Genomic DNA, 20,740 nt, shown 5'->3' with positions numbered 1-20,740 from the left:
ACCTGTGTGAGGGCACCTGTAGCGAGGTGGGATGACTTTGTGCTGCCGATGGAGGGGTAATTCAGGAGGGAAAAGCGCTTGGCCATAACTGGCTGAAATACCGCCCCAGAGAGAGAATACTACTATTCCCTCTCTGAGAAGAAATACTTTTCTGTCCAGTAGAAATTAAATTGTTCATATAGGCATCTAGGACTATACAAGGTACATTACCAGTAATGTCATATCTGCTTCATTCTTACGTATTTTATTTTAAATAACCAGTTTAATTCATGCAGCGTCTTCTATTTTGTGCCTTCTTAACTGTTTTCTCCTTTAATATTTTGATGTCTCACTTGCAACCCTTTAAGCTGCTCAATTTCTAGCAATTTCCCCCTCCAAGGGCAGACAAGTCTCACTACTGAGTGGCTTTAGAGCAGCAAGATCACCCATTTCGTAAAGCAGCTCAATTTCTGCTGCAAGATTTTCTCTGGGTTTTGAAGGATCTCAACTAGCTTTTTTTCCCCGTCAGTGTATTGTAGTTTTCTTGCCTGCTTTGACCCCCCCGTACGGAAGCTGGTGCTCTGCTGTCTGCCTTCGTGGAGCAGCTCTTTCGAGGTGGCAGATGCTGAGGCTGCTCTACCAACCTGGTGTCGTGTCCGGGAAATCTGCTGCTGTGGCTGCAAGCTTGGAGCAGGACTTGAGCTTAGAGCTGGCCTGGATTGTGCTATGATTCCTGCTGTTATGTGGGCATGCCCTCTTGGAAGGGAAAATTTCATTCTTAGCTTTTGGTTTTTGGAGACCTCTACTTTGTGTACTTGCCAGCATTTTAGCTTAATACTGGTTTTATGCAATGTTTCAGCAACAAGAGCAAAAATGGATTGTTAAGAGGAATTACTTACTTCACTCTTGCAGCAGGCTATTAATTATAAATACTAAACTTCATTACCTGTCTCCCAATATATAGTTACTTAAATCTGTGTTCTTATGTATAGGGAGACAGTTATTTCTTTTTGGTTTAGGACCACCAGCTTTCATCTGCTGGTTCTTATTCTGTGCTGTATCACAACATGTCTGGTTATGGATGTCTTGAAAATCTTCATAGAACCACAGAATCATGTAGATTGGAAAAGACCCTTAAGCTCATCGAGTTCTACGCTCATGTTGAGTCTTGGCTGCACTAGACCTCAGTACTGTTCTCACCCCTTGTAAACACTTGCACTTAACACTCAAAATCTGTGACTGTCAACAATGGTGTTGTCCTGGAAGTCTAAAACTCCACTTCCTGTAATCCTAAAAATGAAACCTCCTTTTAGGCACTAATTTGTGTCAAAGTGCTGTTCTTAGCGGGCTTCTGACCTCCTCTGAATCAGCAGTATTTTGAATTCATGTCATGCTTAACCCCATTAAATCACATATGTGCCCTCGTGTACTCCACAGCTTGCTTAAAATCATGGCTTATGCTTCCTCAATGAAAACAAACCATTTTTGCTGCTCTAAGAACGATTTGTAGCCTACTAATAAGCTTTATCAATTGGATGAGAGCCTTCATAGAGGCAGGAGTGTATTACTGCTGGTGATAGGTCTTTCTAGCAGGCTGCTCCTAATTCTCTGTTGATGATGGTTTAAATGGAGAAATAGGTGGTTACTGCTGTGCTCTCACCGCCTCGGGTCCCTGCCTGGGTTATGCAGAAACTGAGAGCTTTGGGTTTCTTTTCCAGAAACTGATACTTCTCGATTAGCTGAGGCTTGAAGTGAAATCTGTGAACCTTTTCTGCAAGAAATCTTTCGCTGTGTCACCACAACAGCACTGAACTATGGCTCAAAAGCTGATAAAATTTAGGAAAAGTCCAGCTGAAAACTTCCTCTGTATCTATAAGGTAGACAGGGAACAGGCTGTCTGCGTGCAAACATCAAGGTTAGAGCACTGGAGAGTGCTTTTGTACTTTTAGTAGAGGAAATAACAGATAAAGACAGATGAGCTGTTGACATCTTGGTTGAGGCATATTGGTAACAGTAGCTGTGTTCCTGAAACTACTTTTTTCGTGGTATTGGAGTGAAGAACTTAGGGAAGCAAAGAAAAGCTGGGCTTTCCTGTTGGCTCAGCATTGGCAGGTTTGGTTGGGATCAAGGTAATGCTCCAAATTAATTCATTGTTGAGCGGCTAGCTGCCAAAGCACTGATTAATTAAGTGTAAGCATCGTGGCAAATAGCCAGGGCTGCGGATCCATAGCAGGACATACAGCAGTAAGGTGTTTGTAAGTATCTTTCATTTCTGTTGATGAGAGAAACAGATACTTTTCACTGTTTCTGGGCTGCTAAGGAAAATACTAAAATTGAAAGAAAACCAAATTCAGCTTCCTACGTCTCATTTTCGAGATTTTTTTATAGCTGTGTTACCTCTGCAGTGTCTGTTGAAATAAGGTTCTTGCTGGTTTGCAAACCCTCAGAAGATAACACCAAGCCAGCAGTTTGCTCAAAAAAGGTTTGCTCTGTCAAAGTCTGTGCAGAATTTTCAGCGTTGAAATTCTTGAGCTTCAAAACTATGCCGTGTTCCCCTTCAGAGGTGGTTGGTATGTCTGCTTGACCATTGGGTGATGTTGGTAGGGGCATCTCTTGCAGCAGGATTATTTGTGGGGTTGTTGTTACCCTCTCTGTGTCCCTGGGTCTGTCCCATTTGCAGTGTCAGACTTCTGATGTTAACGTTTCTTGTTTCTGCCTGATGTTTACACCTTCTTCTTATGTTTTCTTTTGCATGTTTTCTCGGCTGGATTGCAACAGAGAAGAAGAAAATGAGGTGAGTAAAACTGATTCCTTTCTTGATGTAGCTCCTGAGACATGCATTAGCCCAACCTAGTTAGTTTGACCTATAGATTTCATGAGGCAAGAGTGACTAAGCGTCCAGATAAAGGAAACTGATGTTATTCTGGGGTGCCTCTAGTTCAGTGGTTAAATCCAGGAAAGAAGGGAAACGCCTTCAATACCACTTCTGCCATCTACACACAAGGATGCGATAGCAGAGCCAGTGGTGCCCTTGAGTCATTCGGTGTAGGTAGATGGTTCTTTCTGCACTGTGAGAGGACGATTATCTAAGGACTTCATCTGTAAAAAGAATTAGTTTTGCTGTGTGTGACTGAATGAATTTAAGGGCAAAGGAGAAAACTTGGAGGGACTGGAACAGTTGATAATATCCCAGCATAGGAACCACTGCTGCTACTAATTTTTGATGCTGTAAGACCATATCTGCTCTGGTTGTGCTGGTGAACATACTGTGTGTCCTTCCTATGTTCCCAGTGAATTGAGAACTGCAGGAGCAGTGCTGCTTCAGTCATTGAGTATCTCTGCTGAATATGCAGAGTGAGTTTCTTATGGCCTTTTTCTTTCTGTAAAATACCCACAGCAATGTTTTGGGGAACGTTCCCTTTCTGTAAAACATTAAAGGAAGGAGAACTCTTCTGGAGAGGTTTTGCCAGTAATTGCTACCTATTAAATTTCAAAAGCTACCTGTGGAATATGTTTAAAATTCTGTAAGTCATGTTTTGTTAAACTTGGTGTTATTTAAGAAAAAAATATCCCTGGAAGGGTGAGCACATGAAGGTGAAACATTTGTTCTGAAATGTATCATCTCTGCTGAACAGACTTTGAAAAGGGGAGGAATAGAAGCTTAGCAGGTCCTTTTTTTGCCTTCAGGTCCTGTGTTTTGTGTAAAGGTGGATGTATCCAAACCCATTTATTGATGTGTGAGCTGGGATTTCAGATCTGTTGTGCCTGAAGTTAAAAAGATTTTGATCAAAACATTGGCACATTTCCATAGCTGTGAATATTGCACATAAAATAATTTCACAAAAGTTCTAGCAAGAAAGAAAACTTTGTAATGCTGATGCACTGTATTTACTGTATTTTAAAATAGACATTTATTATTTTTTTATATATAATTGGTATAATAGGTGAATCCAGTCTCTGATAAGAATTTGGATTCACTGCTGAATCTTCCTTCTCCTTCTAATGGAAGGAGACTCCTTCCATTAGATATCAGGGTATGGCTGAAGATAGGAACTTGCTCTCTTACTCTTCCATTGTCCCAAGACATATGCACAGGTTGGGGTAAAAATTTCTGGTCATGTAAGGATAATAATTGACCCAGCAAACCCAAAAAATGATGTTCCCTTGCTCTTTGGGAGGCTGAGCCCAGAGTTCTACGGGAGGGTGGTCTCGGTAGCATTCAGACATGTAGAAACTCCTATCAAATGGGCTGGACACTTGATTTTGTCCTTTATTCTTCTATGAATTAGTTTATATACACTTGTGTATTAGTCTCTGGGTCACTTCTGATGTGTGGATTCTTTTGAAAATGGGTAGCATTTTCGGCATGACTTTCTGGAGATGGTTGTGAGACAGTCCTGGAGAGAGGAGTGTGTTTCAGAGCTCCTGGGCAAGTGTGTGGACGTGCACTTTTTTTCAAGGTTGCTGTTTGGGTGCCCTTTTAGCCATGGCACTTATTTAAAAGCACCCATGAAATGACACCCATGTAAATAACACCCGTTTAAAAGGAGTGCTTTTTATTTTTTGCACCCATTTTTTCCAGAATGCAGCTAATCATCTGCTGGCAAAGCTCAAATGTGTACATGGTGGTGGGTTGGGTAGCCAAGACTAGTCATGTGGAGACCGTGACATGGTTTCCACAATTCAAATAAAACCCCATGTGTTTCATCAAAAATGAGGATATTTTTGTATATATAATGTCCAAGGGTGCAAATAGAATGGGATGGGGTTTCCATTCCGCCAACGTCTTATTTAATAATTTACTATGGTGCCTTTAGCCTGAGCAACTATGCATTGTTTCACAAAAGTTAAAGGATAACAAAGTACGTAATAATTCACAGTGGGTTGCAGGAAACCGCTGATGCTGCCAAAGATGTGTTCATGCAACAGTTATGGGAGTAAAACCCAGCTCTGAACAATTTTTATACTGCTACAACTGTTTCCATTGGAGTTCTGCTTCTCCCACAAAATGTAATTACACTAATGCAATTTGGATTTATGGGGATAAAGACTATTGACAAGAACACCCTTTTACCACGGTGCCACAATATTTATCTTTAGGGATTGCACTCCTGTGACACAGCTTTTGCATTGATGAGCCTTAGCTTTAAAATAGTTGGAGAAGTGCCAAGATGGGTAAACATACAGTGCTTTATGCTCTGAAAATTGCTAATCTCGGGCTTGGATAAATGCATCCTGTAAGGTAAGAGGTTCCCATGTGGAAGGAGCTTTGTTGCTCTAGACTTGCTCCATTTCCAAAGCCAGGGTTCGTTTGTGAGTGCTGGCACAGCAGCTTTCTTGGTGGAGATCCTGAGCTCTTAATGTCGTAGAGAAGATGACTTTCAGCTCATTAATATTGAAAACAAATGGACTTGCTGTAGCACGGTCCTCACTGCAAGGTGGTGAGTGAGATCCTGGGCAGGAGACAGCAGATAGCTTCTGGTGAGAAGTGCATGGAGCATTTTAGAGTCAGTTGGCATGGAAGTGACAGAGTCATCATGCATGAGTGGGTCCTGATGGGAATTCTTGGAGGTTGTTATATTAATACTGATATACCCCTGAGCCTGGAAATTTATTAGGAATTACTAATGATTCAGATAAGGCTGTTGGCAGGAGGTGGGAAAGGACAGGACTTAAAACTGCTGCTGTAATTCTGGGTAGTCTCATTCATGCTGAAGCTAAATGCATCCAGGTGCAGTCTCCTGGGACATGAAAACAAATGCACTTAAAGCTTAAAAATGCAGGACATTCTGTAGCATGGGACCACAGAAACAGCACAAACAAAGGGGTGCTATCTCTTCAATTAACTTCATGTGTTGAACACTATCTCTTTTTAAAAAAACTAAGAATTAAATCAAAAAAGGACTTTCAGTTTGGTCATTAATAAGTCCGTTAAAAAGCCTCAGTCCAAACCCCAAAGGAGGTTTTGCTCCAAACTGGAAATGACTGGGTAATTGATTTTGTTCAAGAGAGAGCCAGGCGCAGAAGGCAGTGTGGCTATGCTATCCCAGACTCCAGCCCAGGGTATCAGTTTCTATTTTATCATCATGAAAAATTCACCAGGTAAAAGAAAATTGTTCACTGTGCCTCTAGAACAGAGTTAAAACTCCAGAAAACAGTTCCTCTAATGCATCTTGTTTTTCTTTTGCAGGGCAAGCCTGAAACTGTGCAGAAAGCTGGCTTTATCAAAGGCCCTGTGTTCAAAGGCGTTGCTTCGAGTCGCTTTTTGCCCAAAGGCACCAAAACAAAGGTTAACCTTGAGGAGCAAGGAAGACAAAAGGTCTCTTTCAGCTTTAGTTTAACCAAGAAAACCTTACCGAATAGATTTCTGACTGGTCTCGGAAACGAGAAACAAAATGAAACTCAGAACTCCCCAGCAGTACCCCTTCAGACTGATTTTAACCCCAAAAGTAAAATGGACCTGGGGGATGCCGCTGGTTCAGCTGAGGAGTCTTCACCTCCGAAACCGAAGGTAGAATTAGGGAAGATCCATTTTAAAAAACATTTACTTAATGTCACCGCAAAACCTCCACCAGCTACAACAGCAACGCTGCCACCACCGCCGCCGGCTGTGGCACCAGTAACGGAACCGGTGGCATTGGCCGCGGACTTCCCCTCAACGCCACCGCCTCCCCCGCCTCCCCCTCTGCCGACGGTGTCGCCAGCAGCATCAATGCCAGTTCCTACAGCAGCAGCCTTGCCACAACTGCCGGTAACGCTGATGTCGACACTGTTGCTGTCGCCGCCCGTGGAAGTTGAAGTCCCTGCTTTGAAGGAGCCATGCCACACAGTACCTAAGGAGGCTTTGGAGCCGGACGTCAAGCAGGATGTGGTATCGCGCGGTTCGGAAGAACGTGTAGCTCCAAACATGCCCGAGCAGACGGAAATAACTCCACAGAAGGAAGATTCCCATATTGGGAAAGAGGATGAGGTTTCCGATGGCTCGAAGGGTGCTCCCCTCTGCTCCCGGAGGCAGGGGTCAAAGAGGAAGTTCTCCCAGTCCGACGGCACACTGCTGGGCTCCGAGTCCGATGAAGATTCGGTGAGGACCTCCTCCAGCCAGCGGTCACATGAGCTGAAGATATCCAGTACAGAAAAAGAGAGAGATCCCAGACGAAGCTCCGCATCCCTCAGAGGTGACGACTTGGGGAAGTCCTCCTCACGCTCCAAGTCGGACAGGGATGAGAAGTACTCGAGTTACTCAAAATCAGAAAGAGATTCGCGGTATGCGTCCTCCCGCTCTCGATCAGACCGAGAGAGAAGGCGAAGCCGGTCTCATTCCCGTTCCCGATCTGATCGGGGCTCCCGAACCAGCTCTTCCTACTCGAGGTCAGAGCGTTCGCATTACTACGAATCCGACCGTAGATACCATCGGAGCTCCCCGTACAGGGAAAGGTCAAGATATTCCCGTTCGTACGCTGACAACAGGGCGCGAGAGAGCTCGGACTCGGAGGATGAGTACAGGAGGACACATTCCAGATCAAGCGACTCGAGGCGTATGTCGTCCCACTCCTCCTCCTCCTACAGAGACTCGAGGACTTCTTACTCTAAGTCGGACAGGGACAGCAAAGTAGAGTCGTCTCATGCCGATGTGGAGAGGAGAGGAAGGTCTTCTTCGAAAGCAGATAGAGATTCAAAAAGGACTTCAGAAAGTGAAGTAACCAAAAGGTGCTCTCCCCTTGATGAGCTAGGCTATCGAAAGGGGACATCCCATTCTAAGCCTGACAGTAATGTGAATTCCTCCCGTTATAAGTCCACCCCTTCAAAGACCCCTGCACCAAAGCCTGATAAATTTAAGAGTTCTTTCTGTTGTACAGAATCGATCGAAGAAATAAAACAGCAGTCTAATTCTCTAGATTTAGAGACCTCTTGTCTAAAAAGCAATGAGATCAGGGTGTCCATTGCAAAAAAATTTGAAAGGGAAAAGACACTTTCTCCATTAAATCAGTTAAACGATTCGCCGGCTTTTAAAAAGGCAGACGAATCGAAAGTGGGTTTTCCTAACCCAAAGTCTGAGGAACTTACAGGACACGAATGCCATGACAGTGTTAAGGAACAAGAAACTTTATTAAAGATAAAGCACGATCAGTTAAGAACATGTTTCCCCATGGAGCTGAGTGTAAATGGGTCCCCAGAGGGTAGGGCTGATGGTTTGGCAACTTCCAGTGCCTCCAAAACAGAGGATGTCGCCATGTCTTCTGACAATAGCTTGTGTCGGTCAGAAGCGTTGCCTGTTGTGAAGATGAGTCCATCATATCCATTGCCATCTAATGGGTTTGAGAGCACGTATGCGTCTCAAGAGCAAGAGCCAGACGATTCTCGGGTCCAGTCCAGTGAATGCAACAGTCTATTTAGGCAAGCGGAGGCTCCAGTCCCGCAGCAGCAAGGGGAAACCATCCCTTTGCCTGTCGTGAATGTACATCATACTAAAACTATACTTAAGAAGCTGGATGATCAGGTGACTCCGTGTGACAAAACCAAAGAACCAGTTTTTTGCTACATTTCAGACGATGCCACCCCTGCTTTGTATCATTCGGAAGTTGAAATCGAAGCAGAACCAGCAGATTTAAAAGTTACATCCGAGACTTTTCTGGACGTGCAGGTAGAGCCACAGACGGTTACGTGCGATTACGAGAGCACGGAGGATCACCACTTAAAGTCTGCCTGTGACGATGAGCACAGTCACCCTTCCCATAAAATTAGCGTGGCAGTGGAGAGTTCGAGCAGGGATCCCTCCCAGGATGGCTGTTTGCCAAGGCTCAGGTCAGACCATCCCGTGCCAGAGGAAAGCATCTCTTCCAAATGGGATGTGCCACCACCAGATGGATACCAGGAGCTGCTCCAGCATTCAGAAGCCGAAGAGATGCTCGAGTTGGATACTCAGCACGTTGATCTTGGTTTGGCAAAAGGCAAGCCATCATTCAAAGATGAACATTCGTACTATTCGGAAGTGCCGCTGGAGCACCGCAGCAGAAAGGTCATGGAAGAAAGTGCTGTTTCCACCGAGGGAGTTGTGCCAGATGATTTCAGAGTTCGGTGTCCCAGCATGTTGGCTGAGAAGGATGAGGGAAATGAGCCCTTGGTGGCTTCGGCTTTTCCAGACGCCTTGTTTCCCTCTTGTGATGTTGTTGTCACGGCAGAAGAAATGGAGACAGTAACTCAAGCCCCGACGTGTGACAGCAGTGGCAACGCCGCTGAATTTGTTCCTGCTGGCCACGACGATTACTCTGATACAGGAGAGAGCGACAGCGAGGGGGGCAGTGAAGACAGTGACACGGAAGACTCGGATTCTGATGACGGCATGCCACGGAAACGGCTGCAGTCTGTTGTGGTCGTACCGAAGAACTCAACCATTGCGATGGAGGAGAGCAGCCCTGGCTCCTCGCGGAGCAGCCAGGGCAACAGGCGCTTCTCCGACCACTGGGACGATGAGCGACCCGAGCCCAGTAGACCCTACTACGAAGAGAGATCAGAGAGTATGGCGAGTAAAGGTGGTCCACAAGTAGAGAGCAGATGTTCTCCTAGAGGGATGGAGAAGAGTCCAGCAACTTCTACTGAGCTCAGCAGGAAGGAGATGGAGGAGCTGCGGCCGGATCCGTGCCAGCCTCAGAGTGACGGCGTTGACAGTACGAGTCAGGCAGACCTAATGGCAGACTGCCACGGCAGACCTAACCCAGATGAGAGGATAATGTTGAAGGAGCTGATGTCCATTGGTAGGCCGGTCGGCCGACAAGACGAGCAGCCGTTTTGTCTGCCAGAATGTTTTGAAAGCACTGATAAATCCCGACACCAGATGAGCTCTTCCAAGCCAGACAGTAGGCAGGGGAAGGGTGGGCTTAACCAGTCTGGCCTCGGAGACTTCTCCAGGCTGGATGGTTTTCATACAGCAGAGGATCTGGGTGGTTTGGGCTGGGACTTTTCCCAGCCGGAGAAGCCCAGTAGCACCTACCAGCAGCCAGATAGCAGCTTCGGGGTCTATGCGGGCTATGTTTACCAGCCGGGTTCAGGAGCATACGGTGGCTCTCAGAGTTACTGGCAAGGCAATGGTTATTGGGATGTGAGATCTGTTAGCAGACCTTCTGCAGTTAATTATGAACGAATCCAAGGGCAAGTACCGGATTCTCTAACGGAGGATCATGAGGAGTACGAAGAGGATGACCGTTGGGATGATGACTGCAAGCCTCGTTTTCCCAGCCCCTCAAGTAAATGCCAGATGCCCGGGCAGAAAGAAAAAGGCTCAGTGCAGGCACACGAGATCAGCAGCAATTCAACCAAGGAGCCGGTGCCTGGTGGGGAGAAGAAGGAGGAGGTGAAGGTTTTGGAAAAAAACGATGCAAAAGAACGAGGTCCACCAAAAAAAAGACGCCCGGAGTTGGAGAGCGACTCTGAAAGCGACGTGGAGTCGAGGGAGAAGAAGAAGGTGAAACTGGAGGGGGAGCAAGTGGAGTCGGCACTGCAGGACTCCTCCATGGTCGGTCGGTTGTGTATCATGGATGACTTCAGAGACCCCCAACGCTGGAAGGAGTTTGCCAAGCAAGGAAAGATGCCCTGTTACTTCGACCTTATTGAGGAGAATGTGTACTTGACAGAAAGGTAACTGATTTTTTTACCCTTTTTTTTTTTTTTCTTGCCTATAGCAATTTTAGATTTTAACTTACATTTGGTTCTGTAATAGCTTTTTTTTTAATGGCCAAATTGGTGTAATTTGGAGGGAAGGGGAGGGATGTCATGTTCCCTATGTCTGGCAAAGCTGCTCATAAAGGAGACAACTCTGGACAAGTGTTTAACCCCCCCAGGTCTCTTCTCCTAAACAGAAAACCCCGATTGGGCCCAGACAGGCCCTGGTGATGTGAAGAAGTGGAAGATGGGAGGGTATGGGGGAGGGTGATCTATTTATGCCCTCTTCTCAGTCATCTTACAGCATCCCCTTTGTCTAGTGTTGATTTGGGTATCAGGCAGGACTTGCACACATAAGATTATGGGCATCAGCACCAAGTAAACGTGTTATTCTTGTACCCGTGGTAGTTTGTAAGAGTAACTAAATCTTTTTCCAAGCTTTTTGCTTTATTCCCTATTGTTCATCCTTCATCTGAACTTGGTGCAGCTACGTTAGAGCTCAGAGCGGTATAGCAGCATCACCTTTGGGCTTGCCAGATCTTGTCTGTTTAGGGTCCTCAAATGCCACCTTGCTCCCTCTCTGAAGACACAGGGAAATCTGCCTGGGTGTGGGAAAGGTTTTAGACAAACAATGTGTGTTTCCAGAGGCTTTGGTTACTTGCATGTAATTATTTGTCCTCTCGGATGAGTTATTTTAGATCTGACAGACTGTAATTTGAAGTATCAGAGGGTACTGTTGGCTGCAGATTGTCCTTTTCCCTTTTGCATGGGAATGTTGCACAGGATATGATCCCTGGAAAATAAAATCATCTATTTCTGAGCTTTCGGGATAATTAGTAAGTGTATTGCTTCAGGGCTCAACTACTTCTGTCCTTGTGAAAAAAATACTCGTTCTGGCTTTAACATGTAGGTGAGAGCTCCTTACGAGCTTGTAACCAATTCCTGTTCCTGGCACAGACTATGGTAAGGCCTTCTGATGATGGATGCCTATTTAAAATCTTGCCATTTCTTTTAACTTCACGGTCCTTTTTCATCTCGTGATTCCTCAAGGGTGGTTGAGTAACGGTGTTCCTGCCAGACCAACGGGTACCAAACGCTGGTGCTCGCCAGCAGCGAGGGCACCCAGCGCAGCAGAAGCTCGTGGGGGACGCCTCACGTGGGCCAATTTAAATGCGTGTTGGGCTTCATGTGTTGGGGTCTTAACACTCAAGGTTTTGCCACATCTTTTTTTCACTAAAATGGCCTTTTCTTTTTTTTAAAAAATGTGTTTTAAAAGATATTCTTGATTCAGAGTCTGAATATCGACCACTTACATGCAGATAAAACCTGGTATTTATTTAAATCCAGGTTTTTTTTCTTATGCCTTTTTTTGTCTTGCTGGGATCCACGCTCCAAAGCATTTCCCTAATCATCCCATAGCAACTAAAATACCAATTAGTAGATGCCTTTGATGCCCTACCTTTTCTGGAACTGCAGTTTCCTTGTTTTCTTTTTCATCATCTTATTTGACAGTAAAGCAGAGGTTTAAGTAGCTAAACACTCCAATTTGCTTCATTAAAAGAAAGCTATTTTAAAATGGTATGTGCACTTAACTAATGGTTAATATGTTAATATTTTAGAATATAGGTTTTTTCCTGGCCTTTGGATCAGTGAAACCAAGTGGACTATTACAGAACAGCTGAGGTTGGAAGGGAACTCTGGAGATTGTCTCCATAGTATTATATGTGAATACAGAATATAGTATTTAATGAGAGGCTAATCAAAGTTTACCCTTTTAGTTTAAACCTTAGAACTTGTGCTATATGGTTATATGGTGAGAAATCCTCTGTCTAGAAAAATAAGGACTGAATTTTCTGAAAATTGGTTTCTTGTACAACAAAATGAAGGGATTTTAGGCCTTCCTCTGGGTGTAGGTGTATGCGCATGTGTTCATCTACATTGAAAGTAAAATTGGACTGTGGACGTTGAGGAGAAGGAAAAAAGTTAAATATCCTGGGATGTCTTTCTGAGAAATCACCTTTTGTGATCAGAAGGGCATCACCTCCTGCTCAAAACAAACTGAGTGTTCTTGGTTACCTCTGTACCTTCTTGTGGTTGTCCAAAGGTAATCAATCCATATGGCCAGTTTCTAGAGAATAAATTATTTTCCTCCAGTAACAACTGATAAAGATTGAGGAGTAATTTCTCTATGCAGGTGCTGCCTAATCTGTATTTCAATGACTTGTCTTCAATAGGAAGAAGAACAAATCTCACCGGGATATTAAGCGAATGCTGTGCGAATGTCCTCCTCTCTCCAAAGAAGAGCGAGCTCAGGGGGAGGTTGCTTGTGGAGAAGACTGTCTCAATCGCCTGCTCATGATAGAGTGGTAAGTAGCGTTTCATGAGTTACCAGAGTTGGGCAGTGTTGTCCATGAGATGACTTGGGAGCCCCTAAAGGAATCTAGACTTTCCTGGGTGGTGACAACAAGCTGTCTGTGCACTCTCATTTTCACTGGCTGGTGTGGAGTGATCTTCAGAGCCTACACATCAGCATTTAAATCCAACCTTGGATCTTCTGCAGGAAGCTAGACCTGAGCAACCTCCTGTTAAAACCTGCTACAAAGGCCTGGAGTCTTCTGCTTCTCAGCCTTAACTCTAGTCCATCATAAGCATGGTTGGAGAGAGTCAGAAATGCAAGTTAGCTCTACTTGAGATCCTTATTTCCTCTCATTTCTCCTTTTGCATCTCTCTCCTCTCCCCGGAGCCTCACCAGGCTGTTGTCTCCTTTTCCCTTCTGGAAGAGGCTAGGAGAACGGGGAGCTCCATTGTGAGTGGGAGGCAGGGGACGGGGCACTTAGTGGGATTCACCCCCTGGCACAAGGATTGTCACCAGCTGGAGTGGAAGGAGAGGAATTAACTGGCAGAAGTCCTGCCCTTTGTTTTTAATTTAATAGTCCAGGCAGTAGATGTAGGGGAAGGGGGGTATCTTGGGGGAAGAACTCGTAAAAACGTGGGGAGAAGAGGCCAGTTCATCCTATTTTGATTGTATGACTTAGAAGTACAGTGGCATTCACATTCCAAATGTTTTTATCTTCCTTCCAGAAATAAGTTGTCTGCATTTGCATGTTGACAGTCAGATGGTTATGCTTTTTATAGCAAAACATGTTTGAAGGTTTTACACTGAATTTATTATGGTTCCTTGGTATCTATTTCCCATCTGAGCCATTTCTGTTATTGCTGTTGTCCTGCTGGGAATTGATTTGTTCTGTTTCCTTCCCTTAGTTCTTCCAGGTGCCCAAACGGTGACTACTGCTCCAACAGGCGCTTCCAGAAGAAGCAGCATGCAGATGTTGAAGTGATCCTCACTGAGAAGAAAGGCTGGGGGCTGAGAGCTGCCAAAGATCTGCCATCGTAAGCCTTTGCTCTTCGAATGACGTCCTTGTGCTATTTTGCTCCCTTGTGAAGGGAAAATAAGTTGCTTGCATTTTCTTAGTTTCACTGACATTAGTAGATTTGCTGAGGTTCTTCCAGCTTTATATACTGTCCTTGTCCTCTGTCAGGTGTCCCTCTTAGTTATCGGTGCCTACATATCCGCTAATTGCATGTTAGGTCTCCCACTCTGGTTTTGCTCTCTTCTCATTAGGGTTTCTGACAGTTGTGCAATGGCTTCCTCTTGTGTTCAATCTGTCTTCCCTTCTTTTTCTGTCCCCACTACATGGTGTCAGAGGAGCACGCGCTCCGGTTGTGTCTCCTCCTCTTCTCTTCCCACCTTTGCAGGACCCTTCTCTTCCCACCTTCTTCTTGAGTCCTCCCCCTCCTCCCCTTCGGACTACATGAAGATCCCATGGAGATCTTTCCTCCCTCGTTAGCCTGTTGTTAGTTAACGGCTGTACTTCTGAGTGCTGGTTTGACATCATCCATGCTTACAGATCCGAGTCTGTCTTTGACTTGTCTCTGTTTCACTTAAGCCAGATGATATTTGCCTGTTGTGCCTGGATGAGTGCCTTTATCGACACTATCTGGCACAAAGAAGCTGGTGGGACTGGAACACAAGGGTTGTGCGGTGCTTGAACCCGTTGGCAGCAGGATGGATGCTGATATTTTTGGAATTACAGTGCTGTTTGGAAACTGTTGTACTCAAAAAGTGAACGTGGCTGGGAAGAAAAATAGTGCTGTGTACATTTTGCTCGGTAGGTGAGTGTGCAAGGAGCAGGTCTGAGATGGGAATGCCTTTTCACTAGGTAGGGTAAGTCAAGGAATTACCTTCTGCCTTGCTGAGCCAGTGCTTTCTCATACTCCCAGTAGCAAAAAGAGCTTTAGATGAGGCCAGGAGAGAGGAGCGGGGACTTTCAAAGAGCTGCTGGGGCCTGAAGCACAAGGTGCAGAGGAAGGAGCAGGATGGGCAGGAGACAAAGATGGGGTTTGCTGGGAGAAGGGAGCAAGGCAGGAGGTGTCTCCAGGTGCGAGCAGCTGCGGTGAACTGCCACACTCCTACGGCTAGAAAGACCCGGGTGGATTTTTCTCCCCCAGGTTCAGATTTCACCATTTGTGTGCAGGTTGTGCAGGCGTGGGTGTTCTCTCAGATCCACGCAGGGCAAGCAGAAGTTGGTTGTGCTGCTCTGCAGATGAACAACAGACTTTGTAGAAGAAATTGCTGGAGTGTCTTGCCGTGGGGAAACAGTGCTGTGTGCTGAGAGTTTCACCAGGCTCTGATTTTCAGCTCAAAAGGCTGTGGGATGGGCATTGTGAGTCTGTTCAGCCTCAAGCACACCAGAGACTGAGCTTCAAGACAATCTGGCTAGAACTTAATTGTGCAAAGATTTTCTGTAACTCTGGATATTTTAGTGAGTTTCTGTGGAAACTCTGATTTTTTTAAATTTTTTTTTAATGTTTCTGTTGAAGACAAAGAGTTCTGCTGAGGAATCCAGCAGTGTTTCTGACACTTAAGAAAGCTATAGGTCTTACAGCAGAGTTTTTTTGCTGCTATATCAACTGTATGAGACTAATTCACAGGAGGATACGGGGAAGAGTTTTGATTGCTTTAGAGAGGTATGCCAAGTTATCTAAAATGCAGTGAAAACAATTCTGCGTTTTCAACCCAATATGTTTAACTGAGAGTGCCTTCACACTGTGTTTATGTAAAAGATAACAGCGTTAAGTGATAAAATGAGTGAGCGCTCTCCATCACTGTTCTGTTGCACAGCAACTGTATCTAAGAAGAGGGTGAGCATTGTGGCCTTTTCTGGCTCCTAATTTTCCAGATTCGCCAGATAACCCGGGGAGTCCCTGGTGCTGCTGGACCTAACCTTTGCAAGAGCAGGGTCCTGTTGTTTTTGGAATAATGTGCACATGGAAGTGGTAGTGATGGGGACTGAAGCAGTGCTGTTGCCCTCTGTGGAAATACCAGGTCCAGTTTTATTTAAAGTTTTAGGAATTTCTTTTGAAGACAAGGTCTGGAGGTTGTAGGAAAGATATGGATGGTAGTGAACAGCTCCCCATAGCAAGCATCGTGTCTGCTAGGTGGCCTGGGATCAGGAATGTTGAGAAAGATGGGAAGGAGATAACTGTGTGAAGAGCATCTTGGATAAGAGAGTAAAAAATCAGCAGGAGCAACAAAAGTATCTGCTGCAATTGGCCTCTGTGTGTCAAGGGATTTGGATACAGTTCCTCAACACTTGATAGGGCGACTTGAGTCTGGGGCTGGCTGGAATATTGCTTTTGTTTCTGTGTGTGCTATTCTGAAAAGCTGTTGTTTGGAGAGAGATTTGCAGGCTGGCAGAACATTGCTGCAGAGCTAAACCTTGTCTTAGGAGAAGAAAACTTTCTCTTGATAGTCATCCCACCAGAAGACAGTTTGTGGATGGTTGCAAATCCAGCAAAGGGTGGATAGGTTGTACACCCAGAAGGAGACCTGTCCCACTTGATGTGGGTTTGTTCAAAGATATTTCTAGCTCGGCTCTCCTTGCTGTCCTGCCACTGCACCTCTGTTGCCCAGCCTTGGAGTTTTGTGGTCAGGAATTTGAGGGGAGCTAACCCAACTAAGCAGCAGGTCATCAGAAGACTGTTGCTGACATCTTCATGTTGGTATCTGCTAAACGCAGGCTGGGGAGGCATCTAGGAGAGAGATACGGCTGAGTTGTAGGCTGAAAGAGCAGATTAGTGTATCATTTTTTTGGGTGGACATGGAGATGGGGAAAGATGGACGTTGTTTATACACGTGGGCTGGAAGGCTACCATGGTACTGTGCGAGGGGCTGGGATTAACGATGGGAAGGAAGTGGGGTGAGTGATACTTGCCCAAAACACTGAATGCTTGGTCTGGGTGGAGCTGGGCAGGAGCTTTTGCTTTCCTGGTGCTCTCCTGGTTAAGCACAAGGAAAAAGTTGAAGAGTTCAGGGTGATATTAAGCAAGGGAAAACTTAGGACAGATATCAAGAAAGCTGTATCGCAGTGTGTCTTAGTAGACTGGAGGATTTAAAGCCCAGCTGTGCTGCAGAATACAATCTGTGAGGTTTGTGTCTGAGTGTAGGGGTAACTCTTTCATATCTGCTTTTAAATTCACCTTTCCTACAGTTTAAAAGGATATTTTATTGACCCCTCATTTCCCCTACCAGACCAGCAAGGTGCAGACGGGCTTTCCATTTCAATTGAGGAAAACCACCTGCCAGTACCTTCTCTTAATACTCCTTATTTTCCTCTTCACATCACCCCCAAGGTCTTGTTCTTTTATACAATAAACCCTGCTTGAAGGGGAGCTTTATTCTTGTGTCTGCGCTTTTCACTGTGATGTACCTGCCCATGTGATAGCATAAAAAAACCCATTAATCAGAATTGCCTGAGATTAAGGCATATACTAATCATAGCTACACCACCAGGATGACCAGGCTGCAAGTTGTATTTAGAGAGCCTGTCTCCTTGGTGTTTATTGCTTGTGGCTAAGCAGAGTGATGCTTTTTTCTTCTTGGATTTTGTAGCAATACTTTCGTCTTGGAGTACTGTGGAGAAGTGCTGGATCACAAAGAGTTCAAGGCTCGCGTGAAGGAATATGCCCGGAACAAGAACATTCACTATTATTTCATGGCCCTGAAAAATGACGAGGTGAGCAGCGTGATTGCTGTGCTTGGCTTTGAGGGAGGCCCTGCTTATGTACAGTGCTGACTCCCTGTGAACCCACTAAGCAACGTCCTGAATCAATTAGAAATGTTTTCCTAAGGAAAGGAAACTTTGGCTGGCTTTGTGTTCTGATACCTTGCTTTTTTTTTTTTTAACCCATTGCTCAGTTTCAACCTGGTTTAACAGAAGTCCGGTAGCTTAACTCTATCCTAGTGTCCTAGGAGAGGGGAAATTGTCCTCCCAAGGAAACAGATGGAGTATGGCCCATCCCTTCCACATGAGCAAACCTCTGTGGGAGAGAAACTGTGTCTGTGTCCCAGCTTGGGCAGATGCTTCAAGCCAAACTCAACCTTCTTGGATACCCAAGTAAACCAGTCTAGAAGACATACTGAGAAACCATGTTTCCTTTCTTCCCTTGCTCACAGAACTACATTAAATTGGGACACTTTTAACTGGTGGAATCCCTATGTGCAGAATTACTGTCATTGAAATATTTATATACCAGAAGTTCTTAATTATTTATCTTTGCTTCAGCTCTATGGGATTGTGGAGCTGTGACGCAGAGAGCACAGCCTTGCTTACCTTGGGCGATGGGCTCTCTCTCGCTGAGGACAAAGTGTATAAATAGAAATTTAATATCATATTCTGCTTGTGTCTTCTGTCAAGACTTTTTGGATCTGCGTAGCTTTACAGTAACTGAGCTAAAAATACTCAGAATGCTTTTTTCCTCTTTTTTTCCCCCAAAGTATGCAATTTTTGTAGCTGCTGTGGGATTGTTACGTGATCACAAGGGGGCACAGAGGAGTGTTTCCAGTTATAAAAGGGAGAATGCACTGGTCCAGGAGACGACCTTTCTATTCGAGTACGATGCGTATGGCAGAGATGTTTGGCTTCCCCAGCCCTCATGGTCATTGCACCATGTCAGAAACAGATACTAAAAATTCAGGATCCCCGCCCAACTGAAGAACTCTGTATTAACCTGCAATGAAAACTAGGAACCATGTACCAGTTGCTTTGTGCTCTTCTGTTTTGGGGGCACTTCATATCATTATAAAAACCATTCTCCAAATGATGACTTCTGCATGGGTTGTGTTCAAACACGTAGTGTTTGTAGCTGTACTGCTTCGTATTTCTGCCCGGTGCAGTGAGAGGGAGGCTGTTTCACTGTAGTTGTTGTTTCTTTTCTTTTCAGATAATTGATGCTACACAGAAAGGAAACTGCTCTCGTTTTATGAACCACAGCTGTGAACCAAACTGCGAGACACAAAAGGTAAACTGCTGGATCAAAGCTGCTGGCTTCTCACTTCCACTGCCTTGCGACTTAGCAAGCTCAGAGTGAAAAGCATTTCTCCTTTATGTCTGTTTGTTTTCTTTTTTGTTGTTGTTGTTTTTGTTGCAACTTAGTAAAATGGAAACAGCTACCTTTGAAATGGGCAAGTACTTCCGAGCCAGTTAACAAATTTTAAATTTATCAGTGATGCTGTTTGAAGGATTAGTCTTGTTAATTTAAAGCAAAACCAGAGTCAAGCCTGGCTTTTGTAATAACTGTTGTCATCTTGTTTTTTCCTTGCCTTAGTGGACTGTGAACGGGCAGCTCAGAGTTGGATTTTTCACCACCAAACTAGTCCCATCGGGCTCAGAGCTGACATTTGATTACCAGTTCCAGAGATACGGGTACGTTTCAGCTCCCTCTGCTTAAGCTGCTGGAAGTGGGGTTTTGTGAGCGTTGGTGCAATGAAAAAATCCTGCTCCAAAACAATCCATTGCAAAGCCTCGTCTAACAGAGCAGTTGTAAATGAACTGGAATTCAACTATATAAAAAGTTACCTGGATAAAGTTTCTTCCATTTCTAACACAAGAGATTGGGAGATGAATTGCCTGTTGATTTAATATGTCTTTTCCAGGGTCACTTTATTGCCTTTTTGTTCCACTTCATACCATCTCTCCCCAGTGGAAATTTCCCAGATAATTATCTTGACTGTTTTTTTTCCTCTAATTATTAATTACCGAAGCTCCAGACTTTGCAATACCCTTAAATAATGCCTCTTCTTCCCCACCCACCCCTGTTTTACGACTTTGCAAATACTTGCAGAGCTGTAAAACCCCAACAGATAGCATGTTCCCTCTTCCTGTCCGACTCCAGAAGTGCAGGTGTGCGAGCTGCAACGTGGGCTTTGTCTCCCTTCTCTAAAGCTGAGCCTAATATTTTTATATTACTGCTTGTCCAGGTGTATGGCAAAGTATTTCACTCTCTCTATTGTGATGAGCACTAAATAGCATCTGACATGCTTGAAGCAACATGTAATTATGAGATTAATTTTAGATCTGTTTTATAATCCCTAAGCTTTTTTTACTGAATACAGTTGTTTAAGGAGTGTCTCTTCCTTCTGGATCCTGCATTCTGCAACTCTATGGCTCTTTCTATAAGGAGGAGAATCAGAGATGAATTTTTAGTTGCATTATAAAATTATTTGTGCTAGAGTATCAGATGCTGTCATGTAGTTTTCTGTTCCTGGTGCAAACTTGCAGGAAGGCAGGCAAACTTAGCCTCAGCCCTTCTGGTTGCTCTTGGAGCAAGGCCTGTTTGACTTCTAGGCTCGTGGGAATATCTCTGAAGCTGGGGAATGTCATGTAATATGCAGTCTATACACCCATAATTTTATTTTTATCTGTATATGGCTTAGTCAAAATTATTAGGGTTTCATATTATGGCTCTGTTAGGGCCTCTCTGATGGAGAATCATTTTGCTGTGTTGGTTCACTTTGATATCTCGCATATTTGAGTTCAGCATATCTAGTCTCGTCTCACTGCAGTTTTCCAGCTCTGATCTCTTGGTTGTCCTTTCTGTGCTCACATTCTGCTTCATAGAAGATCTTGCAGATGAGCTTCCCTGTTTCTTGCCGTTAGTACTGCAGAGCCACGTTCCTCCAGTGGATTATGCACATTTCCAACCCCCCCCATTCTCCCAAGCAATTTTGGCATATAGGTTAAAATTTATAGTATGTCAAGTAGAA

The 20,740-nt window shown here is 44.6% G+C and overlaps 1 protein-coding gene across 1 annotated transcript in view; it reads left to right on the top strand.

Moving 5' to 3' along the window:
* SETD2 (SET domain containing 2, histone lysine methyltransferase) overlaps window positions 1-20,740 on the top strand; it is a 69,067-nt gene that overhangs the window by 13,242 nt on the left and 35,085 nt on the right. Inside the window, exons 2-8 of the mRNA XM_069778408.1 lie at window positions 2,758-2,773; window positions 6,170-10,611; window positions 12,870-13,001; window positions 13,897-14,025; window positions 17,588-17,711; window positions 18,919-18,996; window positions 19,303-19,400. Of these exons, the coding sequence (XP_069634509.1) occupies window positions 2,758-2,773; window positions 6,170-10,611; window positions 12,870-13,001; window positions 13,897-14,025; window positions 17,588-17,711; window positions 18,919-18,996; window positions 19,303-19,400 (5,019 nt within the window). The remainder of the gene's footprint in view (window positions 1-2,757; window positions 2,774-6,169; window positions 10,612-12,869; window positions 13,002-13,896; window positions 14,026-17,587; window positions 17,712-18,918; window positions 18,997-19,302; window positions 19,401-20,740) is intronic.

The sequence above is a fragment of the Haliaeetus albicilla genome, chromosome 2 (genome assembly GCF_947461875.1).
Source record: "Haliaeetus albicilla chromosome 2, bHalAlb1.1, whole genome shotgun sequence".
Taxonomy (NCBI): domain Eukaryota; kingdom Metazoa; phylum Chordata; class Aves; order Accipitriformes; family Accipitridae; genus Haliaeetus; species Haliaeetus albicilla.
This window is presented reverse-complemented; position numbering and strand designations above follow the sequence as displayed.